The sequence below is a fragment of the Pavona decussata genome, unplaced genomic scaffold (assembly GCF_977016875.1).
Source record: "Pavona decussata unplaced genomic scaffold, jaPavDecu1.1 SCAFFOLD_381, whole genome shotgun sequence".
In the NCBI taxonomy this organism is placed as follows: domain Eukaryota; kingdom Metazoa; phylum Cnidaria; class Anthozoa; order Scleractinia; family Agariciidae; genus Pavona; species Pavona decussata.
Genome location: NW_028145755.1, coordinates 442,147 through 467,305, shown reverse-complemented (window position 1 = coordinate 467,305; position 25,159 = coordinate 442,147). Strand labels below are relative to the sequence as shown.

The 25,159-nt window shown below is 37.1% G+C and overlaps 1 protein-coding gene across 2 annotated transcripts in view; it reads right to left on the bottom strand.

Moving 5' to 3' along the window:
- LOC146451936 (cohesin subunit SA-2-like) overlaps positions 1–24,981 on the bottom strand; it is a 35,216-nt gene extending 10,235 nt beyond the window's left edge. For both annotated transcript variants that reach the window (XM_085098237.1, XM_085098238.1), the window contains exons 1-31: positions 24,832–24,981; positions 22,727–22,831; positions 21,353–21,528; positions 19,459–19,570; positions 17,334–17,465; positions 15,308–15,404; positions 15,132–15,208; positions 14,672–14,725; positions 13,577–13,727; positions 12,853–12,920; positions 12,149–12,232; positions 11,711–11,784; positions 11,115–11,180; positions 10,757–10,814; positions 9,875–9,973; positions 9,682–9,761; positions 9,208–9,362; positions 8,685–8,755; positions 7,854–7,913; positions 7,191–7,239; positions 6,596–6,780; positions 5,805–5,894; positions 5,656–5,715; positions 5,149–5,217; positions 4,941–5,015; positions 4,165–4,238; positions 3,184–3,268; positions 2,382–2,462; positions 1,693–1,785; positions 725–782; positions 483–602 (exon numbers count right to left, since the gene is read on the bottom strand). In XM_085098237.1, coding sequence (XP_084954363.1) covers positions 483–602; positions 725–782; positions 1,693–1,785; positions 2,382–2,462; positions 3,184–3,268; positions 4,165–4,238; positions 4,941–5,015; positions 5,149–5,217; positions 5,656–5,715; positions 5,805–5,894; positions 6,596–6,780; positions 7,191–7,239; positions 7,854–7,913; positions 8,685–8,755; positions 9,208–9,362; positions 9,682–9,761; positions 9,875–9,973; positions 10,757–10,814; positions 11,115–11,180; positions 11,711–11,784; positions 12,149–12,232; positions 12,853–12,920; positions 13,577–13,727; positions 14,672–14,725; positions 15,132–15,208; positions 15,308–15,404; positions 17,334–17,465; positions 19,459–19,570; positions 21,353–21,528; positions 22,727–22,822 — 2,749 coding nt within the window. In that variant the 5' untranslated portion in view covers positions 22,823–22,831; positions 24,832–24,981. The remainder of the gene's footprint in view (positions 1–482; positions 603–724; positions 783–1,692; positions 1,786–2,381; positions 2,463–3,183; positions 3,269–4,164; positions 4,239–4,940; positions 5,016–5,148; positions 5,218–5,655; positions 5,716–5,804; positions 5,895–6,595; positions 6,781–7,190; positions 7,240–7,853; positions 7,914–8,684; positions 8,756–9,207; positions 9,363–9,681; positions 9,762–9,874; positions 9,974–10,756; positions 10,815–11,114; positions 11,181–11,710; positions 11,785–12,148; positions 12,233–12,852; positions 12,921–13,576; positions 13,728–14,671; positions 14,726–15,131; positions 15,209–15,307; positions 15,405–17,333; positions 17,466–19,458; positions 19,571–21,352; positions 21,529–22,726; positions 22,832–24,831) is intronic.
- Positions 24,982–25,159: the final 178 nt, after the last annotated feature.

Below are 25,159 nucleotides of genomic sequence, written 5' to 3'. Positions count from 1 at the left end.
TGGCAGCACTGATCACAATCCTATGATGGAGTACAGTGTAGCATCCTATCCAAAGGTGCACTAGTATATAGTGAGCAGCAGTTATTAGGCAAGCTGAAGCAGAGGCAGTATCAGAAGGCCTACACAGAGTTCAACTCCTCAGCCATGCTCGTAAATAGCCAGCTGGTCTATGGTTGGCTTGAATTATTTGTTGCCCATTATTTGAGTGGAGTGCCTTTAGACTAGCTTTGGTGTAGCTACGTGTACTGCCACTAAAAACAGTGCACTTACATTTACACCTTTGTACACCAATCTGGCACACCTTTACAAAAATGTACCTGAAACCTCAGAGAAACAAGAGAGCTTCATTTGGGAAGAAGTCGCTTGCCTGGTTTTGCACAAAAATCTTCAATAATAAGAATCTCAAACTCTTGAGTGTACATGAAATTTTGCCTCAAAGACCGTGAAGGTGAACATTATTCATAAACAAAAGACAACTTTACCATCGTCATCTTCTGGCTGTTCTTCATCCAAGTCTTCAAACACATGATTAACAACATAGTCTCTGAGTCTGACTTGAGTGCTCTGGTCTGCTTCATACACCAGAGGAGCTAATATAGGTGCTACAAAGTGCAAACAAAAAGCATGTCATCACCACGTTCGGATCATCACATTACTGGGCCGTCAAGTCAAAGCACAGGCCTTCAAGCAAAGTTTGCTTTTTAATTAATACACAAAATAATACCTCTATTCTTTAACTGCTTGGCAAAAATGACCAGCAAATCACAGATACAATTGAACGCCTTAAAGAAAAAGGCAACAACAGATGATTACTATAAAAGGAAATAAATGGAAGGTTCTTTGTGGGGTAGAGTAGCAACTGCTGTAAAGGGATTGGCTTGGACCAAAGTACAAAGTGGTTGGAAAAAATGGTAGGGCAACAGAGACAAACGACAAATAAATATTACCAAGTTTTCCTATATTCAACTACTTATGAAAAGTGTTAGTCCTTGTGGTTTGAAATGAGAGCTCAAATTAATAGTTTGTATTATGACTGGGTAGCATAGGTGTTCATTGGTACCACAGCAGACCCATGAGGGAACAGTGTGTAGTCTCAACAAGAAGGATAAAAATCCTCCAATCACTAACAACCAATTAAGTGAGGATCAAAATGCACCAATGACCATCAACCATGGTGCTATTTATATTGATACACAACAAGTCGACACCATCGCCTGAGTAAAAACCGGCAGTAAAGCAGTCAAAATGACTCCATCAACGCCTACAGACGATTAATTTGAGCCATCATTAAACTACTTTCTGAAACTTAACATTCTTTTTTACACAGTGGAAATGTCAACAAAAGCCTAACATTAGAACCAGTGGGGATCTAGGGGTGGGGCTCAGGACAGGCCCCTTACAGTGTATTTTTAGACCAAAATCAAGGCACATACGGCCAAGGCACTGAAATATCTGAAGGTCTGTATCTGCCAGGGGAACAAACTATATCAGGCAAAAAGGCAACAAGCAGAGCCATAAACACTGATTCAAAATTAAGTCTTCACCAGTTCAGCCGTGAAAACAAGCCATTACCTTAAGGGTGACAAAGCAATGGCTGACAAGTATGGATTTAGACACAAAGTTGGTGTGTAAAACACTAACTTAAACCACCTTAGTTTGATTGTTGTCAAGCAGAACCATGACCTTACTCACCACTCTCTGCACTGAAGGTGAACTAAACTGAATGAGCTCGTCACACTGAGGGATGAACTTGCTCACACGTCTCTTCAGTGTGCGCACATCATGCTGAAAATAAGATAAAAATATGTAAATAAATATTTTGAGCGAATTTGTTCCGAGGTTGGGAAGCACTTGGTGGTTAACAAGCTTTGACTGTATTGACTCACTGGTGTGAACCCTGGTTTTAGTAAAGGCTACATTTATTAGAGGGTAACACTTGACAATAGTAAGAACACTGATAAACCCATGGCCCTCATTACAATATGAAAAGCACCTAAAAACAAAACCAGTATTATAAACATTCAATATATACATTACTTCAAAAACTCATAAGCCCATTGACCTATCAAATGGTCTATAAAACATCATGTGCAGTGGTTTTAAAACCCAAAAAAACCTCCTCCTTATTAGTATGCAGTGTTTAATGTTTTTCTTGTATGCTAGTTTCCAACGCCCACAAAAGCATCATTGTTATGAACTCTCTTGACACACGCTTTTCCAGTCATATGTTGTATTGTGGAAGGCGACTCAGCTGAGAAGTTCAGTTCTCTAAGATCAATGACTGTTTAATTACCAGGACCAAATCTACAATAAGAAGGGAACACATCAAAGTGTTTCCTTGCTTCTTCTTTACAAAATTGTTATAACACATGTTGATGTACCTTATCAGGTTCATTGACATCAATTTCTGTTAAACTCCAGATGAGAAGCATCTGCATGCTTGTAAAGGTTAGCTCCAGAATCTAAAGGACATAATAATATCATGCTCAGTGTTCTAGCTTGGCTGCAAAACATCAGGGTCCAGTTGTTCAAAGCCTGATAAAGCTAAACCTGGATTATCAAGACCTTTGGTTCAAGTTCAATTACACAACAGTAAAAACTTTTCAGAAAGATTTTTGCCCTCAGCTTTGATGTTGAATTTTTCTTTACCACTAGCTTAACATTAGAGTTAAATAAAAACAATAAATTTTAATGAGTGAGATGAAAACCTCGGTTAACTTTTAATTGTGGATTAACGTTAATCAGCTTTCGAACAACTGGACCCAGGGCACCAAATAAACTTGATATAAATTATGCAACAATTTTTGTATACATAAAGATAAATTTGCATGATTTTCCATTCACTCACATAAATTGAAGGGGTGCGTGGAATAAGGCCCTAAGTGACTTTTGTTGTAAGGTCAAATTCTCCTTTAGTTTCACAAGCGAATACAATGAAATTTGGAAGCAGAATCTAGCTTTTTATCAGAAGTCACTAAGGGCTTTTTTCCAGGCACCCCTTTAATTTGCATTACAAAGAAACTCCACTACATTGGACACAACAAGTTCACAACAACATGAATGCATTCACAGTACAAAAAGAGGCTCCATGTGTTTGCGTAAGCTACAATGAACATAAACAGTGCCTATTAGCATTGGCTATTAGCAACTTGCTGGATGGTACATCAATGGCTAATTGCTTACCTCATCTGGCACACTGTTCTTTGTAGCGTAACTAATGATGTAAGATAGGTCATCATAAAGATCCCACTTGTTGAGGTTATGTGATCTGCAAACACCATGAGATATTAGAAAGGTTCACATGGTTTACCATACATATTCCAGAATAAAGTTTATCACTAGGCTCCAATTTATTGATGAACATAACCACACATTTGCCATTTCTGATCCTTGCAGTACAGTGGAACCTCCGTTTTACGATATGGCAAGGGGACAGCAAAATCATATCATTAATTTGGGATATCATTGTAAACAAACTCCCGATTTATAAATAACTTTTGTCAGGACACAGAATGTTGGTCGTTAAATTGGGAATATCATTAGATCGACGATCATAAAACGGGGGTTCCACTGTACTGAGGGAATGTATCATACATGGAGCTTGTTAATAACACCAAGCTTGCAACAAGCCTCTCTGCATCTCTAAGGTTTCAGAAGTACTGTAAGTACCATATAACTCTAAATATAACTCCGTCCGCAAAATAAGCCCCATGATATCTCAGCAATAAAGGTTGTACCAAGTGTGTGAGCATCTTACTATGTAACACGCACAATAAAAGTAAATAAATAAAGAGAATAATCAACCTTTCAAAACAAACAAAGCAAAAAAGACTTTCACATGGTGATTGCCCAGCTGTTTTATCATGTAGTTCCAGAAACTAGCCTTTAACCACCTCCACCTCACCCCTCTAAAAATAATATACACTGTAGCTTCACATACTTCTTTGAATTTTTTTAGGGCCTTGATCCTCCCCACCCCCACCCCACCAAAAATTTTCAATCCCTTCTGTGCGGATGGGGTGTGGAAACTGTCTGGAAGTGCTCATTGTGTAAAAGTTCATAACTGAATTACTCTTTAAATCCCGATTGTGGTTATGGCACACTGTGTTATTGGCAATCTGCGTTGCGCACACTTAACAGCTTACAGCGGGGTATAAAACTTACTTGTAAAATGACGCTATTCTTGTGAGGTTCACGTGAAGAGCAAATCTGTCTTGATCGTCTTCATCGCCCTCATCCTAAAACATTGTCAATAAAAAAAAAAATCAACATCATCCAAATCTTAAACATTGTTTCTGAATCTAATGCACCTATCATCAGCCATCCCCTGAGGGGGGACATCTGGCAAGGGAGGGGAATTTGTAAAGTTCCCCTCAAAAGTGCTAATTACCCTGGCTTGGAAGGGGACATAAAACAATCAAAGTTAAGAAAATTGCCCCCCCCCCTAGAGAGTCATCACAGAACAAAAATGTGAACTAAATAGCCCAGGCCCTCTGCGGCCAGCATTGTCTTCGTTCTACACACGTCAAGAACCGTGGTATCAGTATACCATGTCTCACATATATCACACTAGATCATTAGATGGATTTGCATGACAATATCAGAGCTTACAGAATCTGATAATGTCAAGCTCTTCAGAGCACGTGGAAACATCAGCCCAAGAAACATCATGTACAGAAGTCTGTTTGCCATTCATTTACAACAGCTACAATATGGCTGCTTGGTTTACAAAGGCCCCTATACTTTCCCCAAAGGGAACTTAAGTGAAAGAAAACAGACCTCCTTCGCTTCTCCTTTCTGAGCAAATCATCGATCAAATTTCCCTTTAAGTCCGCGTTAAATGGTCTACTTGTTCCCCCCCCCCCCCCCAAAAGGGATAGCAAAGATAGGTGTAGAGTAAATGAGTGATCAAAACAACACAACTCATTACGAAAACTTACAGCTTCTAAACCATCCTTCAGGTGGTTTTTGAATTTTGCCACAAATGAGTCAATGAGTTTGTTCTTGGATACATCCTAAGGAACATGAAAAACAGAAGTACAATAAAAATGTTGTTGCAGGCATTAAGCGAATAATTGAGAGGAAACTTCACTGCAAACATATATTATGGTACAAGTAATATACATATAGGGTTGTATGAGTACTCACAGCAGTAGAAGCAAAAGTGTATTCATTATCTGTTAGTGTCCTCAAACTTTTCCCACATTCATCTAAAACCTGAAAACAACATAAACAACCATCACCTGAGATTCCTAAATTCACAAAAAATATCTACCAGGATTTTTGAAAAAAGGCCCACTCAAATCATGATTGTTTCTTGGAAAGTGTGGTGCAAATGGCTTTTTCCCTAAAGGTGCTGTTATGGGTGTAAAAACAAAACGTTGTATAGTTTATTCCCGTCCTATCTCTTCTTTCTCCTTTCTTCTTCTTTTCCTGATCATTCTCAACCTTCTTGGGGACATAAAACCATGATTTGGAGCCAGAGAGGGGAAGGAGGAAGAAAGGGAGGGAGAAACGAAGGAAGGAAGGAAGGAAGGAAGGAAGGGTTGAAGGACGAAAAGAAGGATGAAAGGGAAGGAGGGAGGGAGGGAGGGAGGGAAGGAGGGAGGGAGGGTGGAAAGGGAGGAAAGAAGAAACAGTTACAAGGATACTTACATTGGTATCAGAATGCTTCTCAACAATATCACTGAGCTGTACCAGAAGTTCATCCAGATACTGAAAAATAACACCAGAAAAGACAGGTATTAATGTACAAGCTTGGATAAAAAAATGTTTATGACAATGCAAATATAAAGTTTACAAACCTTCCCTAGTCTCCTGTGTCCATACTCCTCCAGGTCAAAGAACTGTGGAACTGACACCAGGTTTACAACGTTGTCAACATCTGTCCCAAACTGGAGAAAAATGAAATATCATTTATTGTATTAGACCATGATGACCCAAGACCCCTTTCACAACAAAGACAAGTTTTATAAGCAAAACAGCTACAGAAAGTACAAACTGTGGCATGCTGTTATCTAGCAACACCCCATTACCACAGGAAACCAAGGAACCAACATGTGAGTGCTCACTCCTAATTGCGCTGGAAAGGCTTACATTTCTCCGGACTGAATCTTAGAGGCCTATACTAGTAAGATAGATAGATAGATAGATAGATAGATAGATAGATAGATAGATAGATAGATAGATAGATAGATAGATAGATAGATAGATAGATAGATAGATAGATAGACAGTTTTATTTAAAATCACCTCGCAGCCTAAAGGCTGAATAATACATATTAATTGTTTACAAATATTAAAAAGTAAACCTAATTACAGAAATAATAGAAAAATGTAAATACATGTATGTCTCATCAAAGATGCGTATATTAGACCAAAACTAAAAACTAGAAACCACAGCCGGGATAAAGTTTAGCTAAATTTCAAGTTAAATTTCCTCAACATAGCAAAATAATATAAACGTATTCTTAGTTATATCAGTAAAAAGGCGTGGCATATTAAAATGGTGCTGTTTCCTAAGGTTATAACGTGAATTGTCATGCAATGGTGGAAGTAAAGTCGACATATACTAAATCAAAGCACAAATTGTTCACCTTGTTTAACAAGCTTGGAAGTGTCTGCATGAAATGTGCACTGAGATTTCTCTTGTCATCCATAGATGATTTTGTTTCTTTGCTTTTACGTACAGTCCTTCCCGGAGGACCCTGCCGTGTGGCAGCTTGTTTACATGCACACACCATAATATCAATCAGAGACATTTCTTCACTGTCATTCAACCCTAGCAAAAGAAAACACAAAAAAATTGCAGTGTGCAAACAAATACAGAACTTATTACTTGGGAATAATTTGTCCTTCTGCAGTTGGCTGTTATCTAGCAGTAACCTGACAGACAAGGAGACCCACAAAAATGATATTCATGGAAACCTAACTTTTTTTTTCTAAAATACAAAAACTAAAAACAAAGAGTCACGAAATCGCAATTCCAAAGCTTGGTCAGAACAGTATGCACATACACAGCACAGCTACATTAGTCATGACGTGGCATCCATGGACAGCAAAGCCATATTCTTTGTAGCTTTTTCCCTTACTTGTTGTCATATTTTTCAGCCTGGACTCCATATTTGGCACATTTTATGGTATACATGTACCTATTTTGAACATCATTCGTTGTTAACAGTTTCAATGTACCTTGTTTGTCACTTTTATCCAGGAGAACGTCAGTCATCAACTTCCACTCCTATTAATCATACCGAGCAGAAACATGTTAATCAAAGCATACTTGGCTTTCCTGTTACAACAACCTGTCTATAAATTGCGTCATTCAGCAGACATGCATGGGTATCCAAATGACCATGACCAACAAACTCTCTGTGAATTCCTTCTTGAGAGGAATCACTTTTTCTCACAATTAGCCAGCCTGACATAACACAATGGAACACATGTTCCTGGGGTAATGCATGTACCTCCACTGGCACCAGCCAGAAACTGCTGAGAAACTGCTACATTGAACACAAATCCAGGCAACCCAGCCATGAGCACTGCATGCCAAGGTAACACAATTTTATAAAGAAAGAGGGAGGGGGACAGGGTAGAATACACTCACAAAATTGGACTGATAGAAGCCCTCTACATCATATCGTCATTTTTACCCCTCTTTAATTTTCGAACTGGGAGCACTGATACTCAGCGTGACAGCTACTTACAATGGCTGGAAACATAAGCTTGTGGGCTACATGCTTTAGCCGGTGGTCAATTACCCTGGTTAAATTTCATATAATTTTAACCTCTTAAATGCTGATGCCTGTAGACCACTTTTTACAGGTTGATATGAACCATGCTCAATTCAGTTACCTTTAGTATGTCCATAGTTTCCCACAAACTATCAACTAGATATGCAGCATGATTGTGAACCTGTATAAAGGGCATAAAAAACAGAACTACATAAGAGTCACACAAGGAGGATACCTGAACAAAGTTACATTAGGGGCAGGGTTCGTACTCTTTTGAGCTTTTGAAATTCCACGACTTTCCATGACCTTTTCCATGACTTAGAATCCAAGTTTTTCATGACCTAAATTTGACCATTTTCTTGGAAATCATCTTTCATTTTGGGTATGTTTTTACTATTTTCTTTGCAAAAAAACCCAATTTATTTTGTACTTTTTAGTAAACAACATTTTCCATGACTTTCCATGACCCACACCTAAATTCCATGACTTTCCAGGCCTGGAAAATGAAATTCTAAAACTCCATGACTTTCCAGGTTTTCCATGACCTGTACGAAACCCTGTAGGGAAGTGGTCAAAACTACTACAACAGTTTCAAACAGAACCTACCAAACTACAAAATAGATGGTGGTCTCTGCCTGTACTTCACCTTCCTCAACCTCAAAAGATGGTGTCTTTAATTATTCAATAGCAACCACTCTGCCCAGCAGTAAAAATGGCAATGAGATTCAAACCTCACTTTTCTTTATTTCTTATATTAAAGCCAATAAAATTTTTTTGGCAATGTTCATGAGATAGGTGGTGTCTTTGATAACTCCTTACCCCAGACGAGGTGGGTCCTCTTCGAACAAACTTGTTACGACCGGTTTCCATTAAAGCATTAAATCCTGGTTAATACTGTACATACTATTAGCTAAACAGTTTGCAATGGAAAGTGACAATTATGTGTACTTACTTCACTGACAAGAAAGAACTCAATCAGTTTCTTTAACTGAAAAACTTTGACTTCTTGGTCAGCTTTCTTTCCTGCAGCAAATCAAAACAGTGCTCAAACATACCATAAAATACAAAAAATGTTCTCACAGCAGATGTTATAGACCCTATGCAAAAATGGCTGATATTTTAATATTCTTATTTGTATTCAAATTAACCTCACTAACTTCGTTCTTGAGTTAAAAAATCAAAAGAATATTTCACCGTGAACGAGGCTAGTGAGGCTAATTTGAATACAGATAAGAGAATTTTAAAATGTCAGCCATTTTTGCATAGGGTCTATAATGCACTTGTTTTGAAACCACCAAAAAAGATTTATGCAAACACCATGTAAATTAGTTGCAAATTTGTGTAAATGTATGCATATGATTGGCAAATATAATGCAAATTTATGTAACCTTTGTGTAAATATTTGAAAACAGTTAATTATGCCTTCAGCTTGCCAAGAACATGCCAATGTACTGAGAATATTTGGCAACATTCACCTCGTTTAGATTTACTGGCTTTTTTCATTTCCTCATCTGCTGCCATCACTAGTCTCTCCTTCAGGAATTCTCCAGCAGCTTTTGCAACATTCCGACTTGTGCAGAAGACAAGATACTCCACCTGCTGACACTCTTCTTCGTCTAGTTTGTCATTCCTATAAAATAAATAACAAAAAGGATGCATTTTAGATCACTCATTAGCTGCACTTGGCTCAATCAGCCTGTTGCTGTATAATGAACTGCAGTCTCATTGATTCACACAAAAGACTCTCACAGAAACAAACACCAAGCTGTCAAAGCCACAAGCGTCTCGCACGGTATTGTACCCAACCGGAAGTGAAATTTGACACTTCTATATGCCTCAAAAGCGGAGATGAAAAATTGACAAGGATTTTTTTTTCGACTTTTATACCAGAACATGAAGATTTCGTCAAGCAAACAAAAAAATTCTGTTATATGCACTTTAAAACTCACTTAAGTAGTAATGTAACCAGTTTTACTGCTTCAACTGCTACTTCATTCTCCTTGTCCAGAGTCATAGCAACTAGTCTTTCCTACAACAGAAGCAACAAACACCTGATTTCTTTACAACTGCATTTTACATACACATGCAAAGAAATTCAGACAGCGTATCAAGAAAGCAACAAAATATGGAACAGTATTGTACCTTGCATCTTTCAGTCAAAGACTCAAGATTGGACGAAAACTCATCAACTTCATAAAGGCCTCTCAAAGCCAGGATAGCTTTCTGACGAACCTCTCCAATCTAAACATCAGTAAAACAATAATTAAAAACTTAAAATCCCTGCCAACCAATGATGGTCCATACTGCTAATGGATTGGAGAGCTGCCGTTTCCAATGACCCTTGACTCTGACATTGGTTAAAAGCAGAGGCCATAGCTGTTATATATACCAGCTGCGAACTGGCTATTAAGCCAACCACTTCATAAAGTGAAGATGATAGCTTACCAACAGCAGCATAAACAGGGCTTTAGGTACAAAAACAACCCTTGACAGGATCATTAATAAACCCAGCCAGTTCTATTGGACTGTACACCTTTAAAATTACCCTCAAGTATTTGTGTTGTTGAAATTTCAGCCGGTGACAAGATCTCTTTCATACAATAAAATTCACTGGTAGCCGGCTCTTAGGGACATCCCGGCATAAAGATTTTCTTGCTTGGAATGGAAAGTTAAAGTAGGATTCTTCTTCCATGTACCCAGCAACAAAAGTTGAAAGTTGTAAGATGCAAAGCTTTCAAAACTTGTTCAAGTCTCTAAATTAATGTAGAAGCTTGTTTTTAAAAGGACTAAAAGATGACAGACATGAAAGATTTTCTTCAGTTTCTGATCAACTACATTTTCACGTAGAGCTTGTTCAAAGTTATGGGAATCCCGAGCTTTCAAACCAAGACATGACCCTTTTAATTTTCTGGTACTTTTTAAGGAAGGCATAACTTAAATTTTTCAAGTAGGTAATCTAGCTACATGTAAAAACAGAAGCAAAAACAAAAAAGGTAATTACCTTGTCAGACTATCAAGGCTTACCTTATCATGTAAGCTCCAAACAATGTATTTCAAAAACTTATCGCTCAGAAAGTATGTGCTGAAAAAAAATCAGAACATTACAAAATTACTTTCCTGATAATAATCATAGAAAACAAATGAATGGGACAATCAAGGTTTTAACCAGAAAGATGTCCTAGCAGCCTATGGACATCTACTGTATGTGAAAATTAAATTCTTGGTACAATTTTGTGGGAAGACATGCCTGTTGGATGCCCGATGATATTTTGAAATTCTGGCTTAAAAGCACTTCAATATTCCAAAGAGTGTTCAGATTGACTTAGTGTACCATCTGTGCATGCAGTGAGAAGCATGCAGAATTGACAAGATCATCTCATACCTGTACTCCTTCACCCAATCACCCATTTCTGCAATGCACAGAGCTCTGATTTCATGCCTGGAATCCCTGATTATAGAAAAAGGTAAGAGTGAGGATGCAAGGAGGCATAGCAGTCAGCGGGTCACAGTTTCATTCAAAATTTAGGTAGGAAGGTCTGAAAGCTGAAAGTCAGTTGTTTGGGGTAAGGTTTGTCTTGACATTGTCACGTTTTCTTTGACAACAAACTTTACTTCACTGATAACTCTCTACCAATGTGTATAAATGGATACAAGTGAAAACATACAGGAGAACACTGGCATCCCATTCAAGTGGAAGAAGAACGTGGAGTTCTCTTCTTACTTCATGTTGCAGAAACCAAGTTAGCTTCATCTTTATGAGCCAACTACATTGTAGGTGCAGAGTGACGTAACTAATGTTTTTGTTAAATGTTTTTAAAATGATACAGATGCTGAAAATCACATGATGTCATCAGGCAAAACGAAATGACCCTTGGGACTAGGTCAACAAGTTTGTCTGGGAGTGTTAGCAGTGTATCAGGAGGACCTCCAGTACTGTATCAAGAAATACAACTGCACTACCATAAGAATTAAATGTACCTGTATCGGTGAATGAACATTCCTTGGTGTACAAAGTTCATCATATCCTCTAAGTCACTGATGTTTTGTCTCAACTGTAGGATGATAAACAATACATGAGATTGAGAAAACTATGTTACATGTGTACGTCACTGTCAGCAGGGGTGGATTTTTTTAATAGTTTATCAACACATCCCACCTTTTGGTGTCAGACGTGCAGTCAATTCTTGTTCCAAAGGAACGCTGGCATGAAAGTTTGATAAACCATTTTTCATTAGCCTGACAGTCACTTGCAGTACTGTACATCTAGTGAATCTGTGTGAATGACAAGCAGTCCACCATATGCATATCTCACTGTAGAAGGAGTGGTGCGGGTATATCGCAAGAGACATGTACAGAATCACAAGAAATGAACTGGAATGGTCTCTCAGTATTATTAATAAATAAACTGTTGTTTACCTCTTGTCTCCTGTTTTGTAACATCTCTATCTTTTCAATGGCCTTTTTGGAGGAAACTTTACTACTTTCACTATCTAACTGGCGCTGGAGAAAAAAATTTAACAAATAGAAAATAACAGTTTTAATATCCGAATATGATATGATAACGATAATGAGGGTGATCATGATGACATAAGAATGATGACAAGAATATATCACAATGATGAGGACGGCAATGATGATGATGATGATTATGATGAATATGATCATACTGAGGATGATTATGATGATGATGACGAATGTGATCATACTGAGAATGATAATGATGATAATGGTGGTTGCGTTGTTGTTGATGATGCTGGGGAGGAGGATGACGTACAACAGTGATGGTGATAATGTACCATAAAAGTGTTGCAATTTGTCTCTAATAGGCCATTTCCGAGTTTCTTTGAATCTCATTATGAAAGCAAGGCTAAAAGCAAAGCTTATCATGTGAAAATTAATTTTGTTTATAATATTTAAGAAAACTAATTTTCATAATAAATACTATGCATGAAGCCTCGCGTTCTTAATGATGTTTAAAGCAACTCAGGAATGGCCTGTTTGATTTTGTTTTCATTATTTTGTCTTTCCATCAGCCTAGTAAGTGTCTTTAATGACTGACTATCGAGAAAACAAGTAAACATAAAAGTTACTATCTACATGTAACGATTTAGACTCCATACCTGTGTGTGATCTAATTCTATATGGACAATCTTTGCAATACGTATCAATGAGGTCACAAGTTTCATCCCTGAAGAGAGGAAACAAAACAGTACCTAAAAATACGTACAGCAGAGGACATAAGTAATGCTGTACAGATACGCTAATATACTGAGAAACATCACAAAAAAGATGAATATAAATAAATAAATAAATAAATAAATAAAATCAACTTCGTTTAAGAGGGTAACACTTAACAGAAAACAGACTGTTAAGACTGACAAACCTGTGGTCCTCAGATTTTGGATCAGATTGGAATTTGTAAATGTTGGTTTTGGAGGAGAGGGAAAACCGGAGTACCTGGAGAAATACCTCTCCAAGCACAGACGGGGGCCAACAACAAACTTAACCCACATATGACGCCAAGTCTGGGAATCAAACATGGGCGACATTGGGGGGAGACAAGTGCTCTCACCACCGTGCCATCCCATACATGGATGTACTGTTGTATGAGAAAGTTGAGAATAATTATACGAGACCTGCACCTTACTAACATCCAGAGAAAAGTGATGACAACTCTTTTAATAAATGATGCTACTAACACAGAATAATCAAAAGACAAGGCTGATATTGTAAGAATGTACTATTGTACTTAAAAAGTAAACTGCCTCACATCTGCGTGGGTCACTTTTCAGGCTTAACACTGAAAGGTGCACAGTAATTGAGTTAAACAATAAGAAATCTTACCAGCTAGAGTACTAGTGTGTCTAAAGGCACGTACTGGAGAGTCTGACAGGCGGATTAACCAGGATACTAGGGTGTCCAACATGTACTCATCATAAATTATACTGTGTTGACACTGCTGAATCAGTGAATCCACAAACTCCATAAAATTTACCTGATGGTGCAATAAAATCCACCAACTATTAATTGAAAAATGTCCCAGTCGCCTGCATTTCTTGTTTTGAAGGCACGGTTACAACATCAGTGTCAGACATTAGTGTTTTTGTATCCATCTTTACCGAGTTTCAACGATACAATAATATAATTTCTTAATCCTCGCCCTGCTGTTCATAAAAACTACCTGTGCCACTATTTTGTCCTGTATGCTTTTTTCCAGTAACCTTTGGGAACTTGTACATATCCTCCTACCTAGTCTTGAAACAATAATCAGCCATCATCCAGGCAATAATTTTATTTGAGACACATGGGCTGGTTTACACTGGCAACGGAACCGGAAGCAGAGTCAAAATGAACCTTCCATTTCAGTCTGCATAAAAAACTGAGAACAAATCGCAATCAGAAGCTTAACGGAATCAGACTTGCAAGGTTCAGAACGTTTCCTCTTTCTTCTGATTCCACTTCTGATTCCATCACTTGCAATCAAGTGTGAACTGGTTGGTTGGAATTGTAAGTGCAGGTAGAAGAATCAACCAATCACATAGCTCATTCTCAATCCCCTTACCTGAGATTCAGAATGGAAAACATTGCAGCCTTCCACCATTTTGAATTTCGTAACACAGAAAGTGAGGCTTCCATTTCTGCTTCAGTCGTATCGATTCACTTTACGGCAAAAGACTCTGACTCTGATTCTGATGCTAGTGTGAGCCAGGCCTGAGGCAATAATGTGAGTGCTCATCAAATCAACAAAATTAAGAATACTGCAAAAACAGTTTAAAGTTATGAGGATGTACTAGGGGCAAGCCTGAAGGTCTTTTGGTCACTTAAGACCATGACATGGTACATGAGCCCAAATTCTAATGGCCTCAATGGAAAAATGAAATCAAAATTAAAAGCCCCCTGTTGTAGACAGCACCTTCTTTGCATGCTGGTGGAACTTACCCTAAACTTTTTGTATGCTTGACCTGTCATGATAAGGGGATATTCATGGCTGTCCTGAGAAGCAATTAGTGAAGCAGTAGTTAATCAGTATGTCAGATGAATTCCTAATTGTAATGTAACAGTATCAATAACATATTACTACCCAATTTCTGCCCAGAATTTTGAAAATGGGCCAGCTCAAGTCATGCCTTTTTTGAGAGTGGGGTGCGAATGGTTTTTGATCTACAAAATTGTCAATATAAAAGTAAGAGTTTGCGTAGTCTTTTCTTCCCTCTTCTTTCTTTTCTTTCTCCTTTCTTCACTCTTCTACATGTACATCATTCTGAATCTTCTTGGGACCATAAAACTTGTTAGTCAGTGTTGTTTCATAAAAGCGCTATAGTTTTCATGGGCCACCCTTTTCAACAATTCAGACTGATTGAAGTTAGATAATAAATACAAATATTTCCTTTATTCTGACCTCATCAAACTGTTCTGTCAGTTGACGAATAGCATTGACACTTTCTTCTTCCTCCAACATTTTTGGGGTGACAGTTCCTGAAAGAAAATATTTTTAAAATAAAGTGTATCACAACAATGTTAATTTGCCCGCAAATCGAACAAACAAATTTAAGTTAGACATTTAAGTTTTGAAACCTTTACAGCCACAGCATTGGACAAAGAACTGTATGAGATCCACCATTCCTGTTTCTTTGTCTGAATTGTAACTCTCAATCCAGTCATCTACCACGGCCTGAAAGAAGACGAGTGAGCGCCATGTCAACACCAACTTTGATGTTAAATCAATGTGAATTTATTGTTAATTTAGAACTGGGCCTTTCGTGATTCCCACTGATCTGGTACAGTAGACAACTTTTTTTTCTGATTTTCAGGGTTCGTACTCTTTAAGACTTTTTCAGAATCCATGACTTTCTATGACCTTTTCAAGTTTTCCATGACAAAGTGTTCACATTAAACAGTGTCAAAATGTGCAGTGTTTATTTCTGCTGAGTGAAAATCTGTTTCTTGGTCCCTTTTTGTTTTTGTTTTTTTATTGTTCATCTTCTTCCTTTTTATTCCGTAATTAAAGATTGCTTTCTTAGTGATTTTTTCCATAAACATGATTAATTTTTTCAAATGGCTTTCCATGACTCACAATGTGTGGTTCCAGAAAATATCCATACCCCCACCACGGAGGGAATTGGAAATTCCAGAGGGGTGGGGGGGTCAAGGGCCCAGGAAATTCCAGAGGGGAGGAGGGGTGAATGGTTGGATAAGTTTCCAGAGGGTCAACTTCCCGGGGTCAACTTCACGTTCATGTCAGACATAATTGTTCAAAATTGTAACTTACCAACTTAGCAACTTCGTAGATCTTTCTTGAAGACGTAACTTTGTTTAACTGTTTTAAAGAAACCCTTGTTACATTAAAAACATGTTCCTTTCTCCGAAAAGCCTTTGTAAGCGAAGTAGTCCAAGTGAGACAAGAAATCTTTGTCTGCGTTGCGTGACTCAGTTATTATAAAACATTACCGTTGTTTGTGAAACTTTCTTGCGAAGAAAAATATTGTTCACTGGCAACAATTGAATTTGTATCAATGTTTAAAAGGGAAACTTTTGCATGGCTATAAAGTGAAAGCCCCAATTTTACATAAAACATTGAAATATTTGTTTGTTATTTTAGTGTAAAGTTACGGGCAAAGGTCAATTCCCGGGGTCAATTGATCAGTTTGTCAAAACTGACCCGTGTTAAAACTTATTTCGTCCAAAGTATTTCAACTCAAAGTCCAAAACTATTAACTTGATTTCTATGTCAAAATTCAGCAAAATAGAGCCAATTGGACATTCTTTTAATGCGTTATTGATCTCATACAAAATTTGCATAAGAACGTGAACATGCTAATTTCGTTTTGCGGCTCCATTTCGTCTGCGGTTTCAAGTTACGATCTGAAAGGTCAATTTGTCTCCCTGGCCTGCTAATGCTTATTTTGTCCAAGCTATTCCGATTCAATAGGAAAACTATTGACTAAAATGACTAGAATGAATGATTACCATGAGAAATATTGATTGAGTAGAACTAAAGCGATAATCCTTTTGATCTCCTACAAATTTGCATAGGAACGTAAACATGACATATGCAAATTAAATGAAAACACATTTTTGCATTGCCGGACTTATTCCAACAATTTAAATTTAAAATCTTCAGGGAAGCTAATGGTAAAGTGTGATGTCAATGACCACAGGTAAATATAAAACACAACAATTATTTCAGTATCAAGAGCTTTTTGGCAAACTCTACCGGTGAGATTGAACAGCGCGCACGCTCTTCGATAACGCATATTTTCTCCTCGTGTAGGCAGTTCTTGATATTTCTGAAATGTTCACATCAAACTGATTTTTGAGGCGTTCTTTTGAAATAAAACTTTTCCAGAGGGGGGTGGGGGTATATTCTGTATTTAAGGAATTTCCGAAGGGGTGGGGGGGTTAAAAAAATACCTCGAAAATGGAAAATCCTGGGGGGTGGGGGGGTCCTATGTGAAATTCCCTCCGTGGTGGGGGTATGGATATTTTCTGGAACTACACAATTAAAATCCATGACTTTCCAGGTTTTCCATGTAAAGTAGGAACCCCGGATTTAACCATCTATTTGGTAATACCCGTAACTAAAATGTACAATAAAACATACCCTGAGCGCTCCTTTGCCTGCTTTTACAATGTCAAACAAGGATCCTTGGCTCTCATCTGCATCAGCTCCCCCTTTTGACTTTCTTGACCTTTTCTGAGGTGACGCCTGTTTAGATTTGGCTTTCTTAGCCACCTGCAAGAAACAAATATGATTTATATAATCATCATCAAACGTTTTAAGCCCAATGGAGCATAGTAAGCTTAATCCCTGTGGCTTGTGGTTCAACCTCCAATCTGACTGGCTATGATACAATAAACATGACACAGTCAAATCAGAGTGTTCTGCTTTGCAGATCTGTAAAGTAAATATAAAATACCAATTTATTTGGTAAACTAAAATATACTGAGTTATCTTAGTTCTTATAATGGACACTATTTATATTTATTAAATTCTCAACCACGGATATTGCATTTCTAGCATTCTGATTGGTTCACTAAATCTCGGTTATCAGCTCATATACTGCAGTTTGACCTTATATGGAAAACGAATGCCCCAGGTGTCGCTAAGCTAAATTTTTTTTTTCGGCGGGAAGCGAAAGTTTCTTCGGAAATATGTAGAAAAAAAAAAAAGAAAGAAATACCAAACAATGCCATCTCAATATAACAACAATAAAAGCTACAAAGTTCGGTATGACACTATTTAATGGTACGTATCTCTGAAGTTTCCCTTAAATCTTCAAAATTGCAAGATTTTACGATTTTTAGATCACATAACAACAACAATAACAACCGGTTACCATTAAAAATTTCAGGATGGCTTGCAAATCCTGGCAGTAAGCCAATCGAAGAAATTTCTTAGGAAGAGCTTTATGCCTGCCTTTATGTTTCTACGCATTTACGAGGACTTCAGGAAAAGTTCATCTATGAAATCCGTACGAGCGACGGCCATAATGTTCGTTTCCGTCGCTCGGCACCACTCAGCAAAACATTTGCACAAATGTGCACAGCTCTTACGCTTCTCGATAAGCTTCAAGTTTAAAAACTTGCACTGAATGCTTGTCTCAGTGAGGTTGTACCTCGTACACTTGGACTTGGCTTGCCTTAAGTGTTTTAAAACGTCTGCGAGGAATTCAGTTCAGCATAAAAAAGCCGTCCTTGATCCCTTCCTTCGCTCGGCACCACACAGCAAAACATTTGCTCAAATGTGCACAACTATTACGCTTCTCGAAGAGCTGGAACTTCAAAAGCACTTGAATGCTTGTCTCAGAAAGGTTGTTACTCTTACACTTGAACGTTTCTTGAATTTAAGATGTCCGCCTGTGTCCGATCTACTTTGCTTTCAATTTTACATTCAACTCCGTTCGCAATGAGCTGCGCGTGTCATGTGATCATTAAGTTTTGCGCGCTTTGGTCGGAAGTTGCCTCTGAACATCCGGTCGTTTTAATTTGAAAGAAATTTTTACTTAAAATGAAATTCTTTAAACTTCAATATCAATATCCAAAAGCAGAGAATTTAATAAAACAATTATTCCATTCGCGCTTGTTGGATATGAGATTGGTTATAGCCAACGAGGCGCGAATTTACCATCTCATATCCAACGCGCGCTCATGGAATAATTGTTAATTAAAGTAGTTTTACTGAAATATCTAGGCTTTGTAATTTTTTTTTATTTAGCAGGTACAATGTAGGTATTTTGAATGAGCTTTTAGCTCATTAAACATTGCATGGGTAAATAAATGATTGATTCACTGACTGATTGATTGATTGATTGATTGATTGATTGATTGGTTGATTGATTGATTGATTGTTTGATTGTTTGACAAGTCCAGGGCTGATATTCATTCAAAGGACTCTTTCTGGGACTTACATTCGTACTCTCAGGGTGGTAGGATAGGGGGAGGCGGGGACTGAGTTTCAACAAGTAGCCCTATTGTTCTATGGATAGTGCTTATTATTCAAAGGTATTTGCATCTGAGATTGGGGTATGAAATAAGTAGTGGATAAACATTTCAATGGTGGGCTTATTTCTGGAGGGCCTTACATTTGGAATTTCACTGTAACCTTTGTCATGGAAATGTACGAAGTAGATAGACATTTCAGTTAACAAAACATTTCACAGTTTCTAGCAAAGTAAATTTACATTTTTCTAAGACCAAAGTTAACAATAAAAATTTCAGAGCCTTACTGGTACAGCCTTAAAAATTCCAGCAGCTCGTTTCCTTCCTCGTCCTGGAGGGGGAGCTTGTACTGGCGTTTCCAAATCACTGTCCTCACTAGATTCATTTCCAGACTGATCACTACAAACAAGAATAAAAAGAATCGGATGATTTCTGTAGAAAGTAACCACTTAAAAAAGGAGACAAAGTTTCTTGTCAGGGTCATCACCATCTTAATTTGTGCATCCACTCCAGGATATATTTGCAAAATGTATGCAATCCTGTGATAGGCCCTAAGGATATAAGGGTAATGTAACCCTCTCTCTCTTTTGCCTGCAGGATACACTTTACTATAAATGCTTATTCTTGACCTTGGAATTAAACAATTGTATGAAAAACTCTTTTCTCGAGGTCTACCAATGTTGAAGCATTGAAGCTTTCGACTGTTTCTTACAGACAATATTTGTCTGAAGAAGACCGTGAGAAACAGTCAAAAGGTTCAATGCTTCAATATAAGTAAATCTTGAGAGAAGAGTTTTCGATACAATTAGGATACAACTTAAAAACGAAAAAAAAAACAACAAAAAAAAAAGTGGGTGACCGTATTAGCAAGCATACCATCTTTGAAACCACTGAAGTTTAAGGGCGAAACTTCATGGCAGTTTGCATTATGGGAAAATTGAGTACATCAACAATTTAACAGGCTTTTCGCCCATCAAACGTTAAAAAAACCCATGCACTTTGGACAACCTGACCCTGATATTGTTTGATTTGAAGAGACAACAGAGTCAAGTTGTTGAAATGTCATAGTTTTTAAAACAAATTTTAACAAGGGAATTTTTTTGCTTATTTTTATTATTAATGAATGAAGATTACAGATCTTTAAGTTGCTCAATTATTTTTCCAAATTTTAGAGTGTCACATATGTACAGTGACCTGTCAATGTTTAGATTCTTTAAATTGTTTATAAGGAATAATTAGTTTACTCCACATAAATTAGGTCTGAAGATTCTGGTTCAGGAATGCAATAAAGGCATTACATTGTATTTTGAAAGTCTTGTCTCACCAAGCATTCCACCATAAAGGCATGGTATCAGTGGTTAATGGTGTTACACAAGTTGAATCATTTTCCTGTAAGTTTTATAGCTACTGTAAGATTGACAGATGAATTTTTCAGTCGATGACACCAGCATACTCAGAAAAATAAATTCTGAGTTCTCCCAGCAGGAGTTGAACCAATGACCTTCTGATTACTACATGTAGTTCGGATGCTCTAATTCTGACCTACATGTACAGGAGATTCATGGGAGTTAATTTGCCACATGAACCAAATTTTAGAAGGCCAAAGGTTTGATTTCTGTTGGGAAAACTGAGATTTTCCTTTTCTGAGATTGCCTGTGTCATAGACTGAAAAATTCATTCTGACCATCATTTTTTCACCAGGGTACAGTCGTTTGAAGAGCGGTAAATTGTCTTTCTCCAGTGGACAAATCGCTATCCAGCAAATAAATTTACTCCAACCAATACATTTTATCAGCTGGATAGTGATGATTTTTAGATTTTTTATCGCTTTTTAATTTATTGTTAAATACATGTATAACTTTGTTCCATTTTGTAGTTTTAACTATCATATTCCCTGCAGTTTCTTTTAGATATCTTTTAACTTATTGTGAAGAGCATTAGATCATATACATGTAATGAATTTTGCACTATATATTATTATAAGCATTAAATTTATTATTATTATTATTATTATTATTATTATTATTATTATTATTATTATTATTATTATTATTATCATTATCATTTTTTTATCCACTGGATAAAGACAGTTATCTGCTCTTGGAACAACCATGGCCAGGCTAAAAACATTTCATCTCATAATTTCTTTCACATACTATAAGATTTATCAGAACCTATTACCCGGCCTCCTCATGTCCTCCTCCTCCTTCTTCTTCTTCTCCCTCATCTGAGCCACTCTCTGGGGTCTCCCCTGTCTTCTTGGATTGAGACTGTGGTGTTGCACCAGGAGCACCTGGTTGTCCATACAAGATCCTCTGTTTTACTTGCCTGCCACTGCGTCTTGGTGATCTGCCCATCTGCCCAGCATAATAATACAAATGGATAAAGTCACATATACCTCTGACATGAACAGTTTTGTCTGTACACTGTATCTCTGCTTTCCGTGTTACAGATCTGACCATATCATCTTTGTCTGGGCTTGAAAAGAATGATACAGTCACAGTGTGCAAAGAAAGCCATGTCCGATAGCTCAGGGCTAGTGGATTTTCCAATAGGGCTAGTGGATTCTGACCATCACTTGCTCGACGAGCAAGTGAAGTTTTTGTGGGAATTAAAATTACAAAATTACTGTGAACCAAAAGCTGTTTTTCAAGCTGATCTCACAAAGGAAAATCTTTTGAAAAAAGTATCGCATTACATGTACATTTCATGCCCGACATAATGCGTGCAATTTTTCCTTTGTAGTCTAGTCCACGCAATTCAAGTAAAATATAGGATAAAATAAGAATTATTTCAGAGAAAGCTAGTTGTCTGTATTATGCTTCATTATTCAAAGAACGTACCAAAAAGGTTTTGATCCTGTACTCCAGTAAGAAAGTTATTCAGTTGTGTTCATGGTTTTTGCAATAACACGTGACTGTCAATAAATTCTACACAGTATGTATTAAACAGTTGATGAAAATTTATCGATCACGTCCTAGTGCTTTCCCATAAATTATCAGATGTAAATTGCAAAAATGAAACAATCTTTTTCCTTTGAAACCTTTTCATTGTGCCAATGTGTAAAGTCTCTTACCAGGCCAACTGATAGTACACTCTTTTACCGTTAATTAGAGGTTTTGATAAATTATGGTGGATTATCAATTATTAATAAAGCAGCTAACTAATTAACTTGTCGTGTAATTGATAATCACCTATATAACTAAAACAGTGAATAAATTAATACTACTTGTGAATTTTTTTCCAGGCTAGTTAAAATGACTTTCAGGCTAGTACATGCTAGCCACAGCTTGCCTGAAGGGCAAGCTGTAAAGCTGACTTTCTTTGCACCCTTCGGTCATGACAATGATACAGACATGCCCTTTGGGTACCCAATAGATGTACTTATATCCCATATAATCCTTCTAAAGATTAGGTGAATTTTCAGTGGATATTTTCCTTTTCTATTTTGCCCTTGTGCTTTTTTGTTTGTTTTTCTTCTTTTTTTTTTTTCAAAAGACTAGCAAGCAATCTGTCTGGACATCCTTCTGTCTGAAGCATGGCTGTACACTTTACCTTACTCCTGGAAGGAGATGGTGTGCCAACAGAAGGACTAGGTGCTGCACTACTGCCGCTAGCCTCTTCCTCTTCAGGTTGTAAAACAGGCATCATCTGTACGCACTAAGAAGGAAAATTAAAGTGAAAGTTGTTATACAAACTTGAACTGGTTGATACTTTCTTTTTTCCACTCCAATGTTTTGTTTGTCGGTAACCATTTTTTAAAATCTGATTTGGAGAGATCTCCATACAATATCATGGCTCATGATATATTTTTCACAATAACATATATATTGTACATGTTGTAATAATAATAATAATAATAATAATATTATTATTATTATTGTTGGTCTGTACCCAAAATTATATTGAGTGCACTATGAAAAACGGCAGATACATGATGTGATTTGCCTGATCAGAGTGCAGAGCTCGAGGTAAGGTTTTGCGAACTGTTTTTATCACTACATCAGGTGCAAAAGCTAAGAACACTCATCAAGTTATAATTCAATCATAAATCATAATATTTTTCTTCACTTTTCATTACTTTTTACTCTTTTGACAAATAATGTATTCAAAATTGACTTTTTTAACGCCTTCAATAATTAGTAATTCATGTACCGTATGTACAGTGTATGTCCTTAACACCACCTGCCTAGATTAGTTCGCTATTTGCAGGCAGTGTTCATTGTAAGTAACTTTTTGGAAAACTTAATAAACTTGAAACAGAGAATAGCAAATGAGTAATGTTCAGTGACAAACTGGATAGTAACCATTGGAAGTGACTTTGAATCAGCTACCCAAGCTTGAAGTTCACTATCAGACAAAAATTATAGTATAATAACAAGAGTACCAGAAAAACTCAAAGAGTGCAGAGCTGTAGAGAAAACACCTCAAAAAGTCAAGTATCTTGTCAGAAAACCAAGTCTTGTAAACTTGTTGTACTTTCATCATTTTCCAAACTTTTCTGGCTAATTTATTTAGTTTATTCCATATTGTGACATCAAGCTCAAGCAAGATTTCCTCTTGCACAATATACATTTGACAAAAGTGCAGTCCAAATTAATATGCATAGAAAGTAGGAGCAAAAAACCTAATTGTTTGTTTTCAAACATTACTTGCTTCCCTAATTGTTTCAGTATAAAGCTGTTTTCAATCACGTCATAAAACCAGTACCAAGATAATTATTCAGACCAATCACAACCGCACGCAAACAGCTAGCATAACAAACCAATAAGAATTCAAAGTGAACACATGTCACTGGCACCCAGGGCGGGAAAATGCATGCAAGTCACAATCGGTTTGGTTTTTCTTCTCATTGGTTAAGAAATTAGCATAAGTTTTGTTAACCAATCACAGAGCTGCAGGGTAGTACATGTAAAGCAAAACCAAAGCAAATGCGAAATAAATTTCAACAATCAATTAAAAACCGCTCGCAAATGAAAGGTTTTACTAAATTACAATGTTATTCTGAAGTTTAAACTGCGCATGTTGAGCACATTTTGCCACTATCAATGGCGGAATGGACTTTGAATACTGTATCCAATCAGATTTCAGCATTCATAATAGAACATAGCAGATCAATACAAAAATTGAACAGACACAGCTAAAAAAGGTAATCCATTAATTAAAAGTTGTTCACTACATTAGCTTACAAATACTCGTACCATGCATACCCCATTAAAGATTTACAAGCATCGACCATGAATAGAGCTAATAACAGGAATCTTATGCATTAAAAAACATGGCGCTGTGTGGAAATCTGACCCAAAACACCTACAAACTGCAGTAAGCTTATAAGATTCTGTGAAAATGCTACAACAAATGCATCAACTACAACATGCACCTTTAATTTACTTAGTGAAACAGTCCCATATCTATTTAAAAGCTAGTTAGAAAACCAAAATATATTTTGAGACACTACAAACGGTAACCAATATAAGAAAGGGAGAAATAATAATCTTGTAAGCTCGTTGTAAACCCAAAATTTTCGACAACACACGTTTGACGTTTCGATGATGAGCTTAATTTTATACCGAAGCGATCACCTCATTATTAGCCGACTTGTGTGCAACTTTCTGCGTCCTAGCTAACTCTCAAAACCTAAAAGAAACTTTCTTACTCACCTGAAGAATCTCCAAGGACGGTTTTCTTTCACGAAAAATCAGAAAATCGAAAAGAACAGCTTAACACACAACAACATGAAAAGAAAGTTCTTCCCTCGAAGCTCGATTCTGTTTTGGCGGGCACTGATCACATGATCTGAGTCAAGTTTGCCGCTGACAAAGCAAGTTGCGCGGGAAAAGGCTTAACCAAGAGACCAAGGACAGATTGTCGGGAAGCGACGAAGATTTCACGAGCGAAATCGTGACAAGCGAAGTTTAATTAACCTTCGCCTGGGTCTCCGAGGATGTAAATTGACCGTTCTGCACAATTTATGCACGTCAGGCCCCA